Source organism: Salvelinus sp. IW2-2015, linkage group LG8 (assembly GCF_002910315.2).
Source record: "Salvelinus sp. IW2-2015 linkage group LG8, ASM291031v2, whole genome shotgun sequence".
Taxonomy (NCBI): Eukaryota; Metazoa; Chordata; class Actinopteri; order Salmoniformes; family Salmonidae; genus Salvelinus; species Salvelinus sp. IW2-2015.
Genome location: NC_036848.1, coordinates 23,412,272 through 23,437,058, shown reverse-complemented (window position 1 = coordinate 23,437,058; position 24,787 = coordinate 23,412,272). Strand labels below are relative to the sequence as shown.

Here is a 24,787-nt window from a genome sequence, read left to right as displayed (position 1 = left end):
ACTCTGTCCCGATGCGGACAAAAACAAGGCTGCCTGGGGACGGCTTCCCGGTGGGAGTGCGCTGTTCTGAGTCACACGCTGGCCTAGAATCACATTCCTCATACCCCTCACCCAGCTTTCCACTGCCTTTTTCATAAAGCCCCYGTGACCTCCGCATTTGACCCTAGTGTGCTCGTGGCCCCACGGTCGCAGGCGAACACGTAAAGAGTAGACAAGCGAGGTTTTTTTCCGTAGACAGAAAAAGTWGTCAAATTTCATTGCCGGTTTGGCRCAGTCCGCCAGACAAACTTTAATGGCAGAGGCTGTTACCTAGAGTTTGTTGAGTCGGTGATGATGGAGCAGGGCTCTTGATCCGACAGCCTGGTTGCTAGGCGATCTGACAGCCTCGTTACTATGTGACTCGTTTGGGTTTGAACTCCCTCAAGCCTAACCAATGCACTACCATACGAGAGCACTAACATACGAGACCGGTCCAACGGGCCAAGTTTTGAGAAAATGACGCAAGCAAGAGCATGTTCCTCCTTCCTTGTCTGAAAATGAGAGTTTTTTTCCCCTCATCGTGCCCAGTACTGAAGAAGACAAGAGGCCAKGCTCAAGACAGGAAGCGATTGCTTAAGAAAGCAATGTGTGCACACTTGTGAAGGAATGGGGCCCCATGTGCCTCCTGGCAAGAAAGGAGGGGGGACTGAGTTTGAAGTCGGTGATGTGTGTCCTGTGTGAGAGGAGTGTGAGAGGGGGACACAATACCAGAGTGGGGTGATCGGGGCTCCTTGGAGCTGGCCGCAGCTCTATGGCTGCAAAAGACCGTCACTATGATGGCAACCGGAGGTTCACTGTGTTCCTGAGTGAAAGGACAGCTGGGAGAATTCTCACTGAGCTCAAACAGAAAGGCCTTTGTGGGCTCAGGGGAGGCAAAGCTGGCTGCAACCAGTCTCCTGTGAAATTGCCTGCRCAGCAAAAGCCATTTAAATTTCGGGAACATTTGGGTTTGATTAGTTGCTAATGGACTGTTAATTGTAATTTGGGGAGAACAATGGTAGTTCTCAAGGTTTCCTTTTTCACACAGTTCAGGTCATTTGAATGAGTTTGTTAACAAATAAGTTTCGTAACAAAGTACAAACTGATTGGAGTGATTTCMATTTACAGACGTGGCGAGGCAACACTTAATTATTGGTTAAACACATTGGTGTGCATCCTGAGCAAAGACAGTAGAAGAGTCTAGACAGCTCAGACAGTTCCAAATTCCAACATAATAACTGGAGATTCTTCATACTTCATTATTTTCCCCCAACTCAAATCAAAGAATTTCCATTCTGATGCACACTGATAGCCATAACCACAACTATTACCCTTGCCCATTCTTCTAATGATCTCCATTAAACAGAGTTATAGTGACTGTGAATGTAATTCGTTCTCTAKATCTGACCTCCATGTTGCCTCCTTCTAGTTCTGATCATCCTCTTTTACACTGCACTGTATGCCTTCCTGGCGGCCATGTTTGGTGCCTGTATGTGGTGCCTCATGCTGTCCATCAGCCCCTACCATCCAACCCACAACGACAGGGTGATGCCACCAGGTAAATATGAATTCTAACCCCCCACTCCCTATTTCTCTCTCATTCCATCCCTCTATCCATCCTCCATCCCYCTATCTGTCCATTCTATCTGAACGTAAGCACAGTTGACTGTCTATCGGTTTCCTTTGGCAGGTATGACGATGTCCCCACAACTGGATGGGCACTATGAAATTGCCTTCAACGCCTCCGACCGCAAGTCTTGGAAGAAGTATGCAAAGCTAATGGAGGAACAGCTAAGATGTGAGTCAGATACCAAACATGGTGGAATAGTTGGCATTTTGCCAAACTTGAATAGTAACTTGCAGGAGTGTGGTCTGAAAGTTAGCTGAAGATAATGTTTATTTTTGCTGGGTTCGATGGGATTCAAATGTTGGGGACATGTTGGGGGTATGACATTGAAGCAGAGCAGGCACAGTTAGTTAATCCTCTCCCCCTTACCTTCCCTACCTTTGTCCCCTGTCCCAACTGCCACTGGGAGAACTGCATGCTGGGAAGGGAAAGCCTCTTTGTGGGCAGAGCGTATCCATTGAGTTCTGCTGCTTTTTTTCCGTTCTTCAGCGGYCCGCTTTTGTCAGACTGCCTGAATCAGAGGCCTGGCGGAGCAATCGGTTTATTTATGGGACACCCACCCCCCCTCCCTCCCCCCATGTCCCTCGTTTTTTAACATTCTCCATTTCCGTGTTTCAGTACTAACCACTAACCCCCCATGAAAAAAACTAAAAATAATTGTTTCATGTCTCTCTTTCAGCGTACAATGATGCCCTACAAGAGCAGAGGAACATCCAGTGTCCGCAGGATGCGTACTTCATGCAGGATGACCAGGAGGAGAGCGCAGAGAGGAAGTCGTGCCAGTTCAAGAGGTCCTGGCTGGGCGAGTGCTCAGGGCTCCAGGACCCCAACTTTGGCTTCTCCCAGGGGAAACCCTGCATTCTCCTCCGAATGAACCGGGTAAGACACAGCTCAGATCAGATTTCATGAGATCTCCTCCATGGAGGGCCCCTCTGTTAGCCTGGTTCTAGATCTGTTTGTGCTGAGAGAACACCTCMTGTGGTCGTTGTCATGCCAAACATGGTTGGCACAATCATAGGAGTTGGGAAAGACAATCCAAACAGATCTGAGCTCAGGCTATCACTCTATAGCATCAGTCAAGTAACATGAACTTCATCCTATAGCTGCATATATAATCAGCGATTGCTAAGAGGTAGTGTTATTTGTTATAGTCGTAAAGTGTAGTTCTTCGATGAAATGGAGGAAGATGCCATTGAGGTAATCTGAGATAGATACAGACATTTCAGTGACATCTTGTGGCCATTGTGAGGAGCAGATAAAAACGTTATTGTAATGTGATTACAGCAATTATGTGACTCTCGTCAATGTTGTTGTTACCATTATATACTGTAGCCTAAAGTTGTATTGTCCCCATTTGGAAAATTCTACAGTGAAACCTGGTGGGGATATCAAAAATGTATCTTATTGCTAGGTAGATGATTAGACACATTTTTTAAATTAAATGTTAAATCCTGRCTTGGTAAAGTTGAACAAGACACCATATACAGCTGGTCTCAGCTGGAGGTTAGAACGGAAACATTCAACCCAAAATGATGTGGATGAGACTTTATGTCATGATTGGTGAAAAGCCTCTGAAGAAAACTGAAGACAGCCACTGGGAATGATAAATATGCATATATTTGCAACATTGTTCCTCAACAAAATGATGACATAACAATACAAGGGTCCTTTTATTGCTCTCGCCTGTAGATTCTTGGCTATTTACCTGGTCAAGGCACTCCAGTAAATGTGACCTGTGGAGTCAAGGTACAGTAACAGACAGCATTCTTCCCTTCCAAACATCTCAACCATAACCTGGCTGTAAAAGATCTCTTCGTGACTGAATACCATAACTGCTTATGGAACACGGTGTTAGTCACAAAAACATGACTCACTGTGACCTTTCACTCTTTCAGAAAGGAGTGCCAGAAAGCTTGGGAGAACTTCAGTTCTTCCCCAAAAGCATTTTCAACCTGATGTACTACCCGTACTATGGGAAGCTGAGACACGTAAGTGAGGATTTTCAGCAGCATGATTTCCACTGCTGCTCTCATGATCTAGATTATATGCACGGTCATAGTGACGATAGCCACTCAAGTTGCTTTTGTCCCATATCCCTTCTCCCAGGTGAACTACACAGCCCCGGTGGTGGCCGTGCGTTTCAATGGGCTGCAGTACGACACCCACATCGTTGTCAAATGCAAACTCAATGGCAAGGGCATCATCAATGATTCGCCTACCGATCGCTTCCTAGGCAGTGTGTCCTTCTCCTTTGATGTGGGCGCATAGTAGTATTCCCCATCCTACTGTTGGTGTGATGTCCTCATGACAACCAGGAGACAGGAGAATATAGGGGAAAAAATCTCATTATGTTGAATCCTTGTTTTTCATAAAATAGTTGACCAGCTTCTCTCTTCTCCCTCCTGTACCCTTGTGCCTTTTGCTGAAAATAGCTARATATTTTTGAATGTTAATGGATCATAAGCACAGACACCACACAGACACCTCACCAATAGTCTTGAGCACAAGTTAAGTAGACAAACTGAATATTACCATTGAATACTTAGCAAGATTAATACCACTAGCTAGGTTTATGAAATACAAGGTTCATCTCACAGGTATATTATTATACAGTACAAGCTGCCCTATAGTTAGTCTCTGTAGCTATGCAATTCCATTTATAATTTAAGACATTAATAGACCATTTTTAATAGACAGAAATACCTACTGTACAATAAGAATATAATCGGAACATGTTTAAGCACATTTTGATTTGAAATCAAATTCCGTACTAATTTCTTTTGAATTTGTATCTTTCAACATCATATGTATTGTGTTTTRTAGACTCCAAAGGCTACCATATGAACAATGGCAGGACACTTTTACTTACACAGTAAAAAAAGAAACAGTAAATGACTAGGTTACATTTCAGGTTTTGTTATTTGATAGCTCCTTATTCCACATGTATTGATCATATATAAGCCCTATGCTGCCATTTTGTTTCCTTTTCTTTTGTATGAACACAACAAGACTGCTACTGAGAATGTAATACCGCAGGCTGACATTGATCACTATATTAGCTGATGGAAACTAAGATCTACTCTGTAAACAGACAGAGTTCACACCGTTGATAAACTTGTATACCAGTCTTGCACGCTCTTAACGAAATAACAGGCTATTTTGATATAGGCCTATACTTAATCCTTGTTACTGTATTTTTGCTATGATTCTACTAAACCTGGTATCCATGTTGTATTTATTCTGATGTATACTATAATRAATACAATGTTGATAAGAACAATGTTTTTCCATAGGAATGTATTACCTAATTGTGTAGCAGGCCAAAATATATTGTTTTAAGTAGTGATATATTTTTACATGAAACTCTTTTCTTATGTTGGTTGTCAAGCAGACTACATTAAACATAACCTATTACACACGCACAAACAAGATAGGTCTACTTTGCCCAGATATGTTCAAAGGCATTGCAGAATTATTTATTAATTTTATTCCATAATGTTGACATGGTGCAATCAATTATCAAAACTGCCTAAAGAATTGGAGATTCGAGCTAAGAAATATTCAAATAGTGAGCGCTATGCCAATTCATATTGTTTAATAAAACCATAACACTGTAGCAAATGTAAACAATAAACTTGAAACTGAATTGACTAATTTAACAATGTGTATCTGTCATTGTGTACTGTTAATAAATCCTGAAAAAATGACCTGATTTGACACTTGTCAAGTATCAAACCACAACATATCAGGTCAAATCAAATTACATTGTTTATTTGAGAGGCTTACTGATGCGTAAAACAACAAACACTAAGGTTTAGGGACTCATTCGAATGGTTTARGTTTGGGATAAGGATACGGTTAAACTTAAGTTCATGCATTCATTCTGAGTGGTTCAATTAAGGGTTAAGGTTTGGAAAGACTTAAAACCAAAAAAAACACGAGTGTCTAGCACTGGGATTGAACACTCAACCCTCAGAGCCTGACGCCTCGATCACGYCGACAGCATCATTGCATTTTGGTACACCAGAAGYACATTCATTTCCAATGGAACGCTGTGTTTGCCTTACAGCATTGCGTTGCAGAGGCAGTTGCAGTGCATTCTGTGTGTGGCATACGTTGGATTTATCGAACGTATGCGTCAAACTTTGCATAGAAGGCTTGACAGAAATGGTAGCAGAAGGTGAATGTTGCACACATATGTAGACGGCTATAGAGAAATGGTAGCAGAAGGTGAATGTTGCACACATTTTGTTGCACACCTATCCAGATGATGCTGCGTACCATTTTGCGTAATGACTCTGTCGGTGTGATCAAGGCATGAGTCTGCAGTTTAAACGCAACAGATTAAACGCAAGCCTACTAGATGGAAATAGGTGCTCACGTTGACCCTAGAGGACAGTTTAGCTTCCACATTTTGTCAATTCTGGAACCTGCAGAACCGGCCCCTTTAGGTGTATTCCATAAGAGAATGGGCTGACCAATCCATAAGAGAGATAAACTGTACATCTATCCATTGTTCTCTATAATATGTTGAGGTCTATAGGGACAGGCTCATGTGACCTTAAACGGAGAATGAACTTGGGCCGCTACCAACATACCAGTGATGACTGCACCCATCACACAGCACTGGGACGGTTTCTCAAATGACACCCTATTCCCTTTATAGTGCACTACTTTTGAACAGAGCCTATAGAGAATATATGGGTGATTTTACTCTGGCTACTTTTGGCATTTCTTATTTTCCCCAAATTAAGTTTGTTGAGAAATAAACTTTTATCAACAGAAATACTTTTCTAACTTTGTATTGGCTTTGGCCATTTTATTCGACAATACATGGATTTCACTAAAATTTCCCCAAAATATTTAGGGATTTAACTGCCAGGTCATGTTTACTTGGTTAATATGATCAGCTGTCATAAATTCCAACCACAACATAATGAGATGTATTCTTTCAAATAGAGGACAATCTAGATGAGTGCCAGCACTTGCAGTAATAACTGAGAATACAAATACTCTTATCTTGACATATTCAAAGTTATATCATACACTCTCTCCATGTCATATCCTTGTTCTCCACTGTCACTTCCCAGTTCGTGTGTGACTTGACTTGTAACATTTTTTTAACAATATATTGAGGACTCCTTTTCTAACCAGCTGCATAAAAAATACACTCCAGGTTCTAACGGACAACAAATGCRTAACATATAGCTAGTACGAATTAGACTCATAACATATCCCTAAACCCCCCCCAATTTGATGACGTAGTACACACAAAAAATACATAGAATATCAAAAGTCAGGGTGTGGGACCATTGGCTTCTCAATGGAAAATAGTAAAATCCACAAAAACATTTTGTGAAAAATATAAAAGAAAATATATATATTTTTAAACTTTGCAAAATCGCCCATACAGTGCATTCRGAAAGTATTCAGACCCCTGMCTTTTTGTTACATTACAGCCTTTTTCTAAAATTAAAYTGTTATTTTCCCCTCAATCTACATAGAATACCCCATTACAACAAAGCAAAAACAGGATTACAAAAAATGAAATATCACATTTACGTAAGTTTTCGGACCCTTTACTCAGTACTTTGTTGATGCACCTTTGACAGTGATTACAGCCTTGAATCTTCTTGGGTATGACGCTACAAGTTTGGCACACCTGTATTTTGGGAGTTTCTGCCATTGTTCTCTGCAGATCATCTCAAGCTCTGTCAGGTAGGATGGGGAATGTCGCTGCACAGCTATTTTCAGGTCTCTCCAGAGATGTTCGRTCGGGTTCAAGTCCGGGCTCTGGCTGGGCCACTCAAGAACATTCAGAAACTTCTCCCGAAACCACTCCTGCGTTGTCTTGGCTGTGTGCTATGGTCGTTGTCCTGTTGGAAGGTGAACCTTCACTCTAGTCTGAGGTCCTGAGAGCTCTGGAGGTTTTCATCAAGGATCTCTCGGTACTTTGCTCCGTTCATCTTCCCCTCGATCCTGCCTACTCTCCCAGTCCCTGCCGCTGAAAAACATACCCACAACATGATGCTGCCACCACCATGGTTCATCGTAGGGATGGTGCCAGGTTTCCTCCAGACGTGACGCTTGGCATTCAGGCCAGAGTCCAATCTAGGTTTCATCAGACCAGAGAATGTTGTTTCTCATGGTCGGAGTCCTTTAGGTGCCTTTGGCAAACTCCAAGCAGGCTGTGYCTTTTACTGAGTGACGGCTTCCATCTGGCCACTCTACCATAAAGGCCTGATTGGTGGAGTGCTGCAGAGATGGTTGTCCTTCTGGAAGGTTCTCCCATCTCTTGGTACCATTCCCCAGATCTGTGCCTTGACACAATCCTGTCTCGGAGCTCCGCAGACAATTCCTTCGACCTCATGGCTTGATTTTTGCTCTGACATGCACTGTCAACTGTGGGACCTTATATAGACAGGTGTGTGCCTTTCCACATCATGTCCAATCAATTGAATTTAACACAGGTGGACTCCAATCTCAAGATTGATCAATGGATGAACAGAGCTYAATTTCAAGTCTCATAGCAAAGGGGCTGAATAGTTATGTAAATAAGGTATTTGTTTATTTGTAATACATTTGCAAAATTTTCTAATAACCTGTTTCTGCTTTGTCATTATGGGGTATTGTGTGTAGATTGTCATTTTTATTTAATCCATTTTAGAATAAGGCTGTAATGTAACAAAATACAGAAAAAGTCAAGGGGTCTGAATACTTTCTGAATGCACAGGGAGTMATTGCAGAGGTAACATTCATGCCACCATGTATGGCTATTYRAGATTATACAGTCATGATCCTGACCAAAGTCTCATCTTTGGGCCTGAACATTGCAGTTTTTTTTTTGCCTAACACTGCCAGGGCTAGTTTTACAACTGTATACACACACACACAGAGATAATGCCAGTCACGAGTGATGTCCTTGTTTAACAAGCGCAATAAAAGGAAAGGAGAACACCAACGGTGGTTAATGAAATAAGAGTCAGCAAATTGCTACAAAACAGGAAAGCAACTTTATTTAAACGTTTCCCTCAAGTTTAGTTCAACGAGCTTACATCATTTCACATTCGTCATCAGATAGACAGACTTGGTTATGAGGGGAATAGTAGTGCAACAAAAAGGCACAAAACCATATCTTAGAGGCAAAATTAACCAGGATCAGTATAATCATAAGTATTGGTACAAAACAGAAGTTCACACCGAATAATGAGCATGATACAAGAACCGTAAGGAAATATCATCCTTGGTCAAACACACTGAATTAATTTGACTTTTACAAAAAAAAAATGTGGCTGTTAATTTACCTGCTCTGAGATGGGGAGGTTCAGAAAGGAGTTTCCTTCCTGTCCACACTTTGGTCATAAAATAATTTGTCAAAAACATCTCAATTCTTATACTTCTTACGAGGCCTGGGTCGTGTTCAGAAGGATACGCGGTAGCAAAAAGGTTGGCAACAGAAACATTTTATTGTTCAGGCAGTACCTCATGGTTCATAGTTTCAAAACATTCTCCCTACTGAACATGACCCAGTTCTTGTTGTAGATTTCTTAACTGGGCTATTTCTGATACCAGACCCAAGACTATGCCGCCATCCTCTTTTCCCTGAGGGGACTTTAACATTAGTGAAAATACAAACATCAAAATAACATTTATGCAACTGCTCCAAATGCTGGTCAGTAGCTATGTGTCTTTGTAAAGTTAGTGTCCCTTTCATTGGGTCATGGCTAGAAAGGAATACAATTTCCTAACCTTAACCTAATTCTCCTAACCTGCGGTGTAAGTTCTCCTAACCTGCCATGAAAAGTCAAATCTGACAAAAGCTGTATCCATTCTAGTCAAAACCCTTTTATTGTACTACGACTAAGAGAAGATAAGTGCAGGAGGTACAATCACAATTAAGAATCTGCTAATTTATTTTGAGGGAATTCACAAAAATAATGGCATTTTCTAATTCTGCAAAGATTTACCACTGGATACTTAGATATAACATTGGCTCTAAATTTCAATGCGCTTTCAATATTTTCTCAGTATAATTTGACATCTCTATTCATCAAAAATGAACATTCATTCTATACAAGAGAGCAATTAAAATGTACACAAATATAATACAGGATATCAACAGAACAGTGAGAGAAAACAGCCTCATTCATATGAACCTCTGGGAATAAATAACTGATGCCCTGTTATTAAGAGGAGCCATGCAATTTACATCCAAACACACTTGGTGTAATACCACTGACCATTTTGACAGGTTTTGTTGCTTGATGATKCCAGTCATATGAAAAGGACAGTCAACTTTCAAAAGTACTGTTGGGTGGGTTGAGAATTAGGGTAGGAGTGTGAATAGGGAATTTGCTGGGGGTAACATTAAGGAAAGACCCATGGGAAATGGAAAGAACATTTGGATGCCATAGAAGCTTTGGGGATGGGGAGGCAACAGGGGAAATGTTGTGGGGGGCTTGGAGGATGTGAGGGAATGGGTAGAGGCAAAAGCAGCTGTGATTGGTTGGATTATACAGACTGGTAGCCAGTGCGACTCTTCCTCCGGCCAATCAGGTAAGAGATAAGCACAAGGATGATTAGGAAGCTGAGGGCCACGCCCACAGCAATGGGCACCAGAAAGCTCAAATCAGAGTCCATGAAGCACTCCACGGCTGCCACAGAGAAGAGACAGAGAAGAAGGGTTAGCAATGATAGCATGCTAGTGATTAGTCAGCATAAAAAGACAAGAGTTAAGAGGAGAGAAGAAACAGGATTTGGTTAAGTCCTTCACAGACATGAAGAAATTAGAATTTTTTAAAAGCAGCAAGTTCAGAACCAAGACATATTCTTCGGGGTCCGTCAGAGCATGGGCATTGATTGCAATTAGGAAAACATTTGGTCATCAGCCATCTATAGTCAACCATGTGATGAGGAATATAAGATGTGGCAATCAAAATCAATCAATTCTAATTACACACACAGCTGTTACATGCCAAATGTTAACGGAGAAAAGCTATCATTTACACAGCCTCTTCTCCAAGTCATTGTTTCATAAGAGCTTTCCATCCGGTGAATTTCACCATTAAGTTAACTCTGCACAGTATATTAGTCAAATTAAATCAATAATTATCCCGATGACCGAAGTTAAAGCCTCAGCAGGGTGAGGATAATTTAGAAGTGCTCATAGCCAGTGCCCTGGTTTCGCTTTCTTCCAATGAAATAGGYGACCAACACAATGAGGACCAGTAAAGTCATGGCAACCCCGACCGCTATAGGAACAAGCCAGCTCTCTGTCGTATCGTCTTGGCAATCCTCCGCTGGGTGATAGTAAAGAAAGTGGGCATGGGGGGGGGGTTGCAGGGTGGAAGAAAGGTAAAACATCAAAATGGTGAATGCATGGTCAATCATACAGAGACGCTTCTCAGTCAAGAATAGTTGGAAAACAAAAGGAGGGATTTACTAAAATGTCCGGGGGACCAATATCATTGTAAAATATTAAAATGGTCCACGCCAGTTTATGCACAACTTCCATTCCCATTTATTGCAGCTAAAAGCATATTGAAAAGGAATTCAAAAATGAACATTGTTCAGCGCCACAGAAAAAAAAGATAATGTACACTGAGTTAAAACATKATGAACATCTTGCTTTTCCATGACAGACTGACCAGGTGAATTCAGATTAAAAGTATGATCCTTATTGATGTCACTTGTTAAATCCACTTCAATCAATCAGTGTAGATGAAAGGAGACAGGTTAAATAAGTATTTAAGCCTTGAGACATCGATTGTGTATGTGTGCCATTCAGAGGGTGAATGGGAATGACGAAATATTTAAGTGCCTTTGAACAGGGTATGGTAGTAGGTGCCAGGCGCACCGGATTGTGTCAAGAACTGCAACACTGCTGGGTTTTTAACAAACAACAGTTTCCCGTGTGTATCAAGAACGGTCCACCACCCAAAGGACATCCAGCCAACTTGACACAACTGTGGGACGCATTGGAGGCAACATGGGCCAGCATCCCTGTTGAATGCTTTCGACACCTTGTTGAGTCAGTCCATGCCCTGACGAATTGARKCTGTTCTAAGGTAAAAAAATATTAKGAAGGTGTTCAGTGTATCTTAATTTGAAGAATGGGTCTGTCCTGTGATTGGGATTTCCCCATTTCTAAACATGCTGCTTTATGAATTCATAAACTAGCAGAAAAAAAAGGAGCCAAATAATCCTATTCATTAATGTAATAAAACCTGATTGAATCTCAAAATGGAGATGCTTCTTTGAGCAAGGCACAAAATTRTCACAAACATAACATTTGATCATGTCAAGTGAATGAAAATTGGGTATAGTAAATGTTTTCAAAATTGTGTTTTAGAATTGATTGTATACACGGTCAAGAAAAAAATAAAATTTTAAAACCAAAGTAACAAACAGAATTTGTACAAAAGCAGTCAATTTTCCAAGACAACACACTGGAATGTAAAGCAATAATCAATAAGAATATATTTGAAAAGGGGAAAAAAGCAAATCATTCACATATACAGCATCTTAAAAAATGTTTTGGGGTTGACTGATTGATCAACGGAAATTAAAGGCGGCAATCAAATTTCTCCATGTCTCATGCAGACCACCTCACTACGACAAAGCGATAATACAGAGCAACTACACATTTTCACCTGTCCTTCTAACAGTACAACAATATGCACATGTACTGCATATCCTGTKGACAATCATCCTTTCTCCTACTCTATCGATTGGTGCAACTTATAATTAGTCAACTGGGCAGGGTTAGAGTCAATTCCATTTAAGTCAATTTAGGAATTAAGCTGAAATTATAATTCCAATTCTCCTCATGAAAAAGCTGCGAGGCAAATTGGAATTAGAATTTCTTAATTGGCTTAATTGAAGTGGAATAGATCCCAGCCCTGTTCACAAGTGCCCCCTTACTAACTGGCAGCTTTCAGGAGCAACACCGCAGCAACGGCTATAATATACACAGGTGTAACATTGCAGCACACATTTTCAATTTATGCCAAACTTACTTACAATTTAGTGCATTTAAATGTAAAAAAAAAAAAGGAAAAATAATAATAATCGCCATCTGCGAAGAATAGGTTTGAATGACAGCAAATAACCAGCTATCCCTTTTTTTTTTTTTACTAATGCCAACATGTAATGACAGGAGGGGTTGTGTTACCTTTCTTTTCAGGTTTGTCTTTTACATCCTTAAACTAGGCATGGACTTTTCAAAGTTAATTAAACACTTGGTAGATTTCACACTACACAATGTGAGCCAGTCAGTCAAAGACAGACTGAAATTGGTGGCAACCATATGTCAAGTACTGCTGTGCGTGGATATAAACGACAGATGCCTCGTTTTGTCAAATCAACTTAGAGACGGAACTATATGCCAGTAATACCACCTTTTCTTTTTACCCGAGTTGCGGCCACACAGTCAAAAAGTCACATTTCCAAATTCAAACTACTGACTGACTAGTGGATGATCAGTAACGAGCTGAAAGAGCGAGGAGCACAAAGCAGCAGACCTTGATCCTGGTTAGTTAGTAGAGTTCCTGAGCCAAATCAACAAAGCTACTCAATGATGTCTCATTGAGCAGCGAGGCAAATGTGAAATGTTCAAGTCAGTCAAAATGTTGCACTGCTACGATGAATTGTGAGGATGAAAAAAACCACAAAAGAAAGGTTGAACTAAAATGTACACAAATTCAATAAGAACATAAAGAAACAAAAAAGGAATGCCAAAGGGAGGTAGGGAGCAAGTGCATGATTCATAGTGAAAAGGGCACAGCCCCCAATTGTCACAGCTCCTCGTGAATGTGCAAACTGTAGCACAAGGACTTTAAACTGGTGTTTCTATGAAATGTGCTACTTCATAAAAAGCGCCCCTATCCTGAATGAGAATCCTCCGGCAAGTAATACAAGGCATGTCAGATGTGTCAGATGCAATCACTGAGAATTTTCAATAAATAAAGGCCTTCACTGGTTCCAAAGGTTTCAACAAATTGCACTGGCAATAATCCTGCACTTGCTCCTTTACAATGGAGAAAAAAAATGAAAATATTAAGCAAATCAAACAAAACAGAAATCACAAACAAATAACAGTATGATAGTCGAACCTGGTCCTGGAGAGCATTTTGAGTCTTCAGGTTTACCTGAATAAAGCTACTCATGCCTGAGCCTAAGCAAAGCTAGACTAAGCTCAAGTCTACACCTAAGCAAAGCTAGACTAAGCTCAAGTCTACACCTAAGCAAAGCTAGACTAAGCTCAAGTCTAAGAGTGGCTGAAGTAAGGAGGTGATAGTCTGACTATTCCAGTTGTACAAGTCAATCGTCAATTGAAAGACTGCACTGATATAGCCATCCAGGGCCAGGCTTTGGGACCGCCACCCCACACAAGGATCAACCTATGTTCTTGATTAAGTATCACAGATTCATGATCACAGATTGCTTTTTAGAGGGTCTGATATCCCACATAGGTCTTCCTACGACCAATCACGTAAGCAATCACTACAATGAGAATCAAGCCGGCCAGGGCGGCACCAACAATGATTGGGATTAAGATGCTGGTGTCATCCAGTGAACATTCATGGGCTGCAGACGAGAGAGAGAATCAATGAGCACAACTTGGAACATCGTCTCATGATCATTTGGTTGTTAATCAGTTTAAAAAGGGCAGAAGCATGGCATGACCTCAAATACTTACCYGTTTCATCAAACTGGACATGTAACCTATTCTACTGAAGCCCATAATGGTTATTACAGTCTATGTCTCAGTTTCAAGCATGTTAGCTGCATTTGGCTCTAGTAACCCTAGTAAGCTGTAGCATACCACTAACATAAGGGTCATGACGCAAATCCACCATCTCAGAAAGTCACCTACCTGTAGCGAATTCGCCTTTGTTGACTTCGAAGGGCTGGACGCGAAGCTCAAACGTGTAGAGAGTGAGCGTGTCGGTGACATTTAAGGTCTGCTCCTTGTTGCACATGTAGGAGCTGCCTACTGCCGCCGCCCAAATGGACATGTTGGTATTGGCTGCAACGACGGTGGCCCCTGGACATAACACACAGTGAGCAAAGCTCTAATATGCATTGCATGTACTGTGCAGGTGTTGAGTGTGTAATGTATACTGTTTATTTATTATAAAGCTGCACCGTTTCCAAGAAAAATGGCACCTCGGGGAGAATAAAGTTGATCCTATCCTAACATCCAATTAGGGACTTTGTTTCTGAAGGGGTTTGTAGTGCATTGTTGCTTACCCGTGGCTGGTATCACTGTGACGTTCAGAGCGTGCAGGTGGAACTTCTTGCCGTCCTGAATGTGCAAAGAAACACTTATCAGCTTGACTGAAACAGACCTTACTCTGTATTTGTCCAACTGTCTACATGYTAAATGCAGACKACCAGGATAATACAGGCCTTGGTTKCAGATTTTTTTTTACATGTCTGGCTTCGTCGCCTTACATTGCTGAACGTGAACGTGATGTTGATTGTATCCGATGTCAATTTGAGATCGCTGCTGTTGGCCCTACAGGCTCCGCCCACTTCAGTCATATTGGGCACCAGGTTGATGGTCTCYTCTTTCTAATAAAGGGGAAAACACAGGTCGGTAAACAACACTAACATACTAGCAGCAAAGACCTATCTTCATAGACAAGAAAATCATGTTCCCTGACAAACATATCTGAAACTTTTCCATTGAACAGACTATTGCATGCTAAAATAAGAAACATCAAAAGGGCCTACTTTACAATCGCTATCCTACTTGTATACATACGTCTCCTTGCTTGTAGCCGATCCGTAGGCCAAAGGTGGCTATCAGGCAGGCTGTGCTGTTGACGTCAGGTGTGATGCTGTACTTTCCAGTAGTGGGCGTGGGCAGTGTAGGGGTAGAAGTGGGGGCAGCTGTGGTGGTAACGGTCGTGGTGGGCGCCACAGTGGTGGGCGCCACAGTGGTGGAGGTCATGTCAGCGGAGCATACGGTGTCTGTGTAGGGAAAACAGAGAACCTATTAAGTTCAGAGAACCAACAGRGTTGGGATCAATTCCATTTCAGAAAGTAAACTGAATTACAGTTCACTTCCTGAATTGACCCTTTTAAATTGGAATTGACCTCAACCCTGGAGAAAACACACAGTAAAATAGTTTGACATACAGTGCAATCGGAAAGTATTCAGACCCCTTGACTTTTCCCACATTTTGTTACGTTACAGCCTTATTCAAAATTTAAAAGCAAAAAATGTTTTAGACAATTTTGCAAATATCACATAAGTATTCAGACCCTTACTCAGTACTTTGTTGAAGCACCTTTGGCAGCAATTACAGCCTTCGAGTCTTCTTGGGTATGACACTACAAGCTTGGCACACATGTATTTGGGGAGTTTACCCCACTGTTCTCTGCAGATCCTCTCAAGCTCTGTCCGGTTGGATGGGGAGCGCCGCTGCACAGCTATTTTCAGGCTGGGCCAATCAAGGACATTCAGAGACTTGTCCCGAAGCCATCAAACCAGATTTCCTCCAGACGTGACGCTTGGCATTCAGACCAGATAATCTTGTTTCTCATGTTCTGAGAGTCCTTTAGGTGCATCTTGGCAAACTYCAAGCGGGCTGTCATGTGCCTTTTACTAAGGAGTGGCTTCCGTCTGGCCACTCTACCATAAAGGCCTGATTGGTGGAGTGMTGCATAGATGGTTGTCCTTCTTGAAGGTTCTCCCATCTCCACAGAAGAACTCTTGATCATCTCCCTGACCAATGCCCTTCTCCCCCGATTGCTCAGAGCTGGCTGCCTAGACTAGGAAGTCTTGGTGGTTCCAATCTTCTTTCATTTAAGAATGATGGAGGCCACTGTGTTCTTGGGGACCTTCAATGCTGCAGACATTTTTTTSTATCCTTCCCCAGATCCGTGCTTCGACACAATCCTGTCTCGGACATCTACGGACAATTCCTTCGACCTCATGGCTTGGTTTTCGCTCTGACATGCACTGTCAACTGTGGGACCGTATATAGACAGGTGTGTGCCTTTCCAAATCATGTCCAATCAATTGAATTTACCACAGGTGGACTCCAATCAAGTTGTGATCAATGGAAACAGGATGCACCTGAGCTCAATTTCGAGTCTCATAGCAAAGGGTCTGAATACTTAGGTAAATAAGGTAGCTGTATTTTATTTTTAATACATTTCCAAAAATCTGTTTYCGCTTTGTCATTATTTTGTTTAGACTGCGGGGAAAAAATTACTCAATCTATTTTAGAATTAACAAAATGTGGAGAAAGTCGAGGGGACTGAATATTTTCCGAATGCACTGTATGATTGTGGCACAGTTGATCTTACAATGGCCTGATGCTCGTACTACCTACCGTTGTCACTTTTGCTGCCGTTAATCACAAACGCCTGTAGAGCAACATCATACAGTGTCTGAATGACAGACTCTACTGTCAGGACATCTTCACTCTTGCAGGAGTAGTAGGTGTCAACACTCACGTTGGTGATAATTGACTTTCCTGTCACAGACATGGTTTCTAATAGCAAGAAAAATTGTCAAATATCAGCATGTACCATGTGAATAAACAGTATCACGACATCATGGCTATGTAGTCTAGTTAGTTACCGTTTGATGTAGAGTTGGGGAAGASGCTTGAGTCATTGAGATTGTAGGAGAAGACAATGGTATCTACTTGGTAGGTTTTGTTCTTTATAGCGAATTCCACTGTCCAACTGTGCCCGTCTCCAAAACTGAGTTTCAATGTCGATGTTGTGTTWTCACAGGTGCTCCCTTCGGTTGTCACATTTTCAGGCAGTACAAAAAGAACAGTTTCATTCTGAAAGGGGACGAATATATTGGACAGTCATTAAAATATTGATTCCCTTTTATCATTTCCCGCCAAATTCCTCAAGAACAGTGCCATTTCGCATCATGATAAAATAGTACAGCAGACATAACATAAGTGTGTCCATTATAAATGGATTAGCAGGGGGAGAAAACTAAATATTTCATATTCTGGGACAAYGGGTGGGTCTAATCCTGATTGGTTAAAACCACCTTCCATCTGGTGTCTATTCCACAAGTTACCACTGGCTAAATCTATGAAGGTAAAATGTCTATTTACTCTGTTCCATCTGACTGCGCAAACCAATGTCTCATCAGCCCAGCCAAGCAATTTATAGACTTGATCTCTACTATAAAAAAGCATAGACACAAACATTTCTTTTAAACTAACAGTTTTCAGAGATTTGTATAAATCTTGCTGTCCGTCTCTCTGACATTTGCAACATTGTTTCAAAATTCAAATTCAATCTCCATCTGTCTCATAGTAAATAACGTATCGTGAGTCGGGACGAGACAGACAGACAGCGTTTCTTAGCCGGTCGAAATTATGAATCAGCTGGCATAATTTTTATGGATATATTCAAAGAAATGCCAACCGAAAATGGGTAAAACTAAATGAAGTGCAGCTAGTTTGCAGTCTTCCCAGCTTCAGTTGGAAGTGATTGTAGTAGCTGTGTTGTTGGCTGTCTCCTATGAACAACGGTGTCCTGACGRGTGAGCAAATTTTCCATGCCAGGCAAAACCGCGCCTCATTAGCTCATTGTTATGGACGTATCCAAATAAATGTCAACAGAAAACAGCTTATACAAACGCAAATGCAGCTCCTCTGCTGTTATTCTGGCTGCTTTTTGAAATGACTAAKTTAGCTGTAGTTGGCTAGCTAGCAAGCAAGCGTATGGCAATAGAACATTTAGAATGAAGGACTGGGTCAGGTCCATAGACAGAGAACAAAAAGACCGAACGACTGGGTCGCATCTCTAGCAACCGAACTGATAGAACGAACGACCAGCTGGCTTGGGTAGCAACCCTAGATTTGTGCCGGGACTATATCTTGTGGAAGGATGAAATAGTATGAATAATTTCATCAAAATAACATTTAWGAAAATGTGCCAATCATTATTTTAATACATTGCTAACCCGGCCCTCAACATCATCTCGAGCCTAACACCACATGCCAATATATCCTCCAAACAYCGGCTCCGAGGGCATTTTCACTTAATTTGGCTTTTTTATTGCTAGGGACAATAACTTTGACAAACCCTGGTGGAACAAGACAAGCCATGACTACAGGATAAACCGCTGGACAGAGAAGACTTTCCCTTGCAATAGTTGTAGTTGGCTAGCTAGCAAGCAAGCGTATGGCAATAGAACATTTAGAATGAAGGACTGGGTCAGGTCCATAGACAGAGAACCCCTCCGTGATTACATTAAGAACTATATTTGTCAAAGTAGATGCTCAACTCAAAACRTATTCTTATGGCTGCAGGGGCAGTATTGAGTAGCGTGGATGAAAGGTGCCCAGAGTAAACGGCCTGCTCCTCAGTCCCAGTTACTAATATATGCATATTATTATTAATATTGGATAGAAAACACTCTAAAGTTTCTAAAACTGTTTGAATTATGTCTGTGAGATTAACAGAACTCATATGGCAGGCAAAAACATGAGAAGTTCCACTTCCTGTTTGGATTTTTTCTGGGGGTGCCATATTTTCAACCAAGCTCTCATTGAAAATACAGAGAGATATGGATGGGTTCTCACTTCCTACGGCTTCCACTAGATGTCAACAGTCAATAGAACTAAGTCTGGTGACTAATGTGAAGGGGGGGGGGGTCGAAGGAGACAGAATTTAGTATGAGGTGCCATGAGGTGACCATGCATTCVACACGCGCGTTCACGTGAGAGGCAGCTCCGTTCCATCTCTCAATTGAAGTCGATGTAATTCTCCGGTTGGAACGTTATTCAAGATGTACGTTAACAACATTCTAAAGATTGATTCAGTACATCRTTGACATGTTTCTACTGACTAACGGAACGTTCGGACATTTCGTCACGTTATAGTGGTCGCGCTTTGAGACTTCGGTTAAGGTATTTGGTAAACAATTCTAAAGTAGCTAATTTGACATAAATAACGGACATTAACGAACAAATCAAGCATTTATTGTGGACCTGGGATTCCTAGGACTGCATTCTGATGAATTCATCAAAGGTAAGGAAACATTTTATCATGTATTTTCTGGTTTCTGTTGAGTCCAACATGGCGGCTAACTTGGCTATTCATCTGAGCTCCGTCTCAGATTATTGYATGGTTTATTTTTCCGTAAAGTTTTTTTGAAATCTGACACAGCGGTTGCATTAAGGAGAGGTATATCTATAATTCCATGTGTATAACTTGTATTATCATCTATATTTATGATGAGTATTTCTGTTGAAACGACGTGGCTATGCAAAGTCACTTGATGTTTTTGCAACTAGTGAATCTAACGCCTCAATGTAAACTCAGATTTTTTTGATATAAATATGAATTTAATCAAACAAAACATGCATGTATTGTGTAACATGAAGTCCTATGAGTGTCATCTGATGTAAATAATCGAAGGTTAATGATTAATTTTATCTCTATTCTGTTTTTTGTGAAAGCTATCTTTAGCTGGAAAAAATGGCTGTGGTTATTGTGGTTTTGTGGTGACCTAACAATCGTTTGTAGAGCTTTCGCTGAAAAGCCTATTTGAAATCGGACACTTTGGTGGGATTAACAACAAGATTACCTTAAAAATGATAAGACACATGAATGTCTGAGGAATTTTAATTATGAGATTTCTGTTTTTTGAATTTGGCGCCCTGCACTTCGACTGGCTGTTGTCATATCGATCCCGTTAACGGGACTGCAGCCATAAAAGGTTATTAAGCAGACAGACACAAATCACTTCAAGAGTTATTTATAGGCCTATGTATATTAACATGCAGAAAAACATTTAAAGAGTAAATACACACCTTATTTACACCAACTTCATATGTGACTGAGAAGTTGACCATCAAATTGGCGTAGAGGCATAATTTGTTCTCCGTGTTGTTGACTGACACTTCAGTCCCATGTGATAGATGGAGTTCTGAAATAAAAATTAACAGCCATTTTCTTGATATGTAATGAGGCTGGGTGACTCCTGAAAACACCATTTCAATAAATTCACAGTAAACACACATCTTACCAGCATAGGTAACCTAACATGAGTGTTGGTTATTTTCTACTTGCCTTTTATAAGTAACCCAATGGAATCAAATTCTTGGAAAACTCAGAGTGGGGAACACACCATAGGCTAACAATTTCAAACCTTCATTGTTGTTAAAGTGTTCATCATCTGATCAATCTCACATGGAACTAAATGGGCCCGTTTTCCCGATAGCAACGGAACTTAGGTTTACAATTGTTTTACCTGTCCCAGACCTGCTGTTTTCAACTCTCTAGAGACCGCAGGAGCGGTAGAGATACTCTTAATGATCGGCTATGAAAAGCCAACTGACATTTACTCCTGATTATTATTTGACCATGCTGGTCATTTATGAACATTTGAACATCTTGGCCATGTTGTGTTATAATCTCCACCTGGCACAGCCAGAAGAGGACTGGCCACCCCTCATAGCCTGGCTCCTCTCTAGGTTTCTTCCTAGGTTTTGGCCTTTCTAGGGAGTTTTTCCTAGCCACCGTGCTTCTACACCTGCATTGCTTGCCGTTTGGGGTTTTAGGCTGGGTTTCTGTACAGCACGTCGAGATATTAGCTGATGTACGAAGGGCTTTATAAAATAAACTTGATTGACTGATTTTAAAGAGGCATCGTTCCTACCATGCAGAGAGAATGTTTGAAGTGTTAATCTTAGCTTAACATTAGAATTACCCCACAAAACTGATGACAGATCAGCTCCTAGAACAATATTAGCCCCTATGGCTGCAAATATTGAAGTGGCTTATTATGCTTAGGATTCCCAACAATAATGCACTAAATTATAAATTGGGCAGATCCTTGGGCACATGTTACACCATCATGAAATACATTGAGGCAAAATATTTACAGTCAGTAGCCTATTGGCAAAATAGAACTCAATTGATTGAAATATATATATAGGCCCATGTGGCCTATTTTTTTTAAACATTTCACCTTTATTTAACTAGGCAAGTCAGTTTAATGCAGTCATCTCAGTTTTTATTTGAAGTATATTTTCATCCTTTACTTGATTGTAACAATTGTAAAGACTTTGGCAACTTTGTATTTGCAGTCAATTTCGTTCTGAAGTTATCAGCAGCCAGACTGATAAATATTTTGCTTCTATGTTTAGCAGAGATATTCTGTGAATAATGTGACATGGAAGGGCAAAAAAGCTCTAACTATGCACTAAGCTGTTCTAGTGGTCTGAGGCAGTCAGTTAAAAACAAGCTCTTACAAATGCAACTTTAGTATGGATTATTTTGGGAAACAGCTGATTTAACGATGCTCCTACAAAGATTCTAACAATGAACTAAGCCCTATTGTGAAACCGGCCCTGGTAGGTTATCACGAGTGACCCTGTGTCCTGTCACCCTGAGTGACTTGATATCAGAGGCCTTAGCTTGCAACAGAGGACTGGGGCCATTTCTCAACGGAAAACATTCTAATGAAAATGGAAAAAATTGCAAGGGGGAAAAAAACGTGGAAGATTTGACTTGAATATCAAGTGAGTCCTGGCAACACCATGGCAGGAGGCCAAAACCTATCCAGGCTATAAAAAAAAAAAGATATGCATTGGCTCAATGTGCAAATTCCTTCTATCAATCATAACAAGAGGATTGCTTTATAGACAGCAACTGCTATAGCAATCACTTAGGTAACTGTGCAGGTTTAAAATGTTACTGCAGCTGTTTTACAATTAAATAACAAAAGGTCAATCAGCAGATACTTGGTCACGAGACAACTTCCTGATCAACGCGCAAAGCCATATATCATAAATAAGATATAGCTAAAGTCACTAAAGTGAGAATCCTTACTGTAAATTTAGCTGAGATTTTGGATTGAACTGGATTTACAACAGTATAGTAACGCTAACGTTATCTAGCTAGTATATTACATATTGATACCTAAGCAAATGTGTGACAAGTAGCTACCTAGCAAACTACGAGTTGTGAGCCTATTTCAGTCATCGAACGTTAGACATGTTCCAAATGAACAGGGCGAATGAAGCTGGTCGATTTTGTCGTTGACATGTTTGATAACGACACATAAGGACGATACTGCTAGCTAAGCCAGAAATGAAAGACAATGCCAAACATTACTTGGTGTTTAATAGAGAGCTGTTATTTTCCCTGTCCACCCAGAAGTCATTTCTGTAACATGACCTGTCAATAAAGACAAAACGGATAATAAAACCACAACTAACGTTAGCTAGCTAATTTAGAATGACAGGTCAACAGTGCCATAAACTTAAGATCTTAGATTATTGAGTCTTTGATTGCCGGTAAAGTTGCGTAAAATTCASATGAATAAGTTTTTACTTTTCATTTATTTGTTGAGTTAAACTTAGCTACAGCTAATGTTTRATAGAAAACTAGCTAACTAGCCTAGCTAGCTACTGGCGCAGCAAATAAATAACGTAGCTAGCTAACGTTAGCTCAAGCAATATGGCTGAAGATAGGCCTGCCGCCCGAAGTGACGGAGCACCGAAAGTTCCCTCTTATGGATTACTATATTACCCAACGATGACACAAAGCAATATTTCGTTCAATTCTGTAAACATACCATTTCCAAGAGCCAGGAACAAAATCAAAAACGCACAGCGAAACATGATAACTTGGTAGCCAAAAGACTTGTTCAGGAAGCGACAACAGCTTACGACTTCAGCTACCTTTCAAGTGCAGCTCGAGCGCATCGTCTCCTCAGCAATACTAAAAAAAAAAGTACTTCCGGGTCAYGGAATTTCGGAACAATAACATAAAAGTCCCCCGCGTAATAGTAAAAAAGTGTCCTTAATCTGTATTTATCTATGATATATGAAAAAAAAAAATTCTAAACATTAACAATGATAAATATTTGTTCATATTTAAGTGAAATGTGCATTAAATGTGTGTTTAAAAACATGTTCCAAGGTCAAATAAATGCTCCCAATGCAATACACTGWWTATGAAATACATATTGGTTTACAGATAGAAAACTATTCTAGGTGCCGAAGTAAAAGATGGGTTGGGATTACTCACTAGGGTCTATAAAATCTATATATGGTGTTATTTCATGRGGGACTCCAGTCTAAATACCCAGCAACACTTTCTACTCAACCCACTCCATAGCCCCCAATGCAATACATTGTAGGTCTTTAAATTACATATTGGCTTAGAGAAAAAAGTATTCTATNTCCCCTTTTCTCCCCAATTTTCGTGGTATCCAATCGCTAGTAATTACTATCTTGTCTCATCGCTACAACTCCCGTACGGGCTCGGGAGAGTCGAAGGTCGAAAGCCACGCGTCCTCCGAAGCACAACCCAACCAAGCCGCACTGCTTCTTAACACAGCGMGCCTCCAACCCGGAAGCCAGCAGCACCAATGTGTCGGAGGAAACACCGTGCACCTGGCCCCCTTGGTTAGCGCGCACTGCGCCCGGCCCGCCACAGGAGTCGCTGGAGCGCGATGAGACAAGGCTGCGACAGAGCCTGGGCGCGAACCCAGAGACTCTGGTGGCGCAGCTAGCACTGCGATGTAGTGCCCTAGACCACTGYGCCACCCGGGAGGCCCTATAGAATAGTTTTTGATCTATAAACCAATATGTAATTTATAAGTCTACACTGTATTTCATGGGGACCAATGGAATGGGTGGAGTAGAAAGTGCTTCTGGCTGGGTATTTAGATCATAGTCTTTTGTCTTTTCAGTTCGCTGCAGCTAGCGACTGGAACGAGCTACAACAAACACTCAAACWKGATTGTTTTATCTCAATCTCTTCATTCAAAGACTCAATCATGGACACTCTTACTGACAGTTGTGTGATATATTGTTGTCTCTACCTTCATGCCCTTCGTGCTGTTGTCTGTGCCCAATAATGTTTGTACCATGTTTTGTGCTGCTACCATGTTATGCTGCTGCCATGTTGTTGTCATGTTGCTGCCATGCTATGTTGTTGTCTTAGGTCTCTCTTTATGTAGTGTTGTCTCTCTTGTCGTGATATGTGTTTTGTCCTATATTATTTTTATTTTTTTTGACCGTCCCTCGTCCCCGCAAGAGGCCTTTTGCCTTTTGGTAGGCTGTCATTGTAAATAAGATTTTTTTCTTAACTGACTTGCCTAGTTAAATAAAGGTTAAATAATACACA

General features: G+C 40.9%; 2 protein-coding genes across 4 annotated transcripts; one reads left to right on the top strand and one right to left on the bottom strand.

Moving 5' to 3' along the window:
- Nucleotides 1-923: 923 nt before the first annotated feature.
- On the top strand, nt 924-3,996 carry LOC111967619 (ATPase Na+/K+ transporting subunit beta 4). Its single transcript, XM_023992792.2, has 6 exons — nt 924-1,576; nt 1,709-1,816; nt 2,325-2,524; nt 3,335-3,391; nt 3,541-3,633; nt 3,752-3,996. The coding sequence occupies exons 1-6, from the start codon at nt 1,495-1,497 to the stop codon at nt 3,911-3,913; spliced, it is 702 nt and encodes a 233-aa protein (XP_023848560.2). The 5' UTR covers nt 924-1,494; the 3' UTR covers nt 3,914-3,996.
- Nucleotides 3,997-9,470: 5,474 nt separating this feature from the next.
- Nucleotides 9,471-23,391, bottom strand: LOC111967618 (lysosomal-associated membrane protein 2). Of its 3 annotated transcripts, none has more exons than XM_023992790.2 (9): nt 23,229-23,391; nt 20,458-20,573; nt 17,247-17,457; nt 16,996-17,157; nt 15,417-15,625; nt 15,104-15,223; nt 14,900-14,954; nt 14,523-14,693; nt 9,471-10,299 (listed from the first exon to the last, which is right to left on the bottom strand). In XM_023992790.2, the coding sequence occupies exons 1-9, from the start codon at nt 23,272-23,274 to the stop codon at nt 10,157-10,159; spliced, it is 1,233 nt and encodes a 410-aa protein (XP_023848558.1). In that variant the 5' UTR covers nt 23,275-23,391; the 3' UTR covers nt 9,471-10,156. The 3 variants fall into 3 exon arrangements, with proteins under 3 accessions (XP_023848558.1, XP_023848557.1, XP_023848559.1); XM_023992789.2 differs by having other exon boundaries at nt 10,080-10,944; XM_023992791.2 differs by lacking the exon at nt 9,471-10,299 and adding an exon at nt 13,676-14,233.
- Between the last annotated feature and the right edge of the window lie 1,396 nt (nt 23,392-24,787).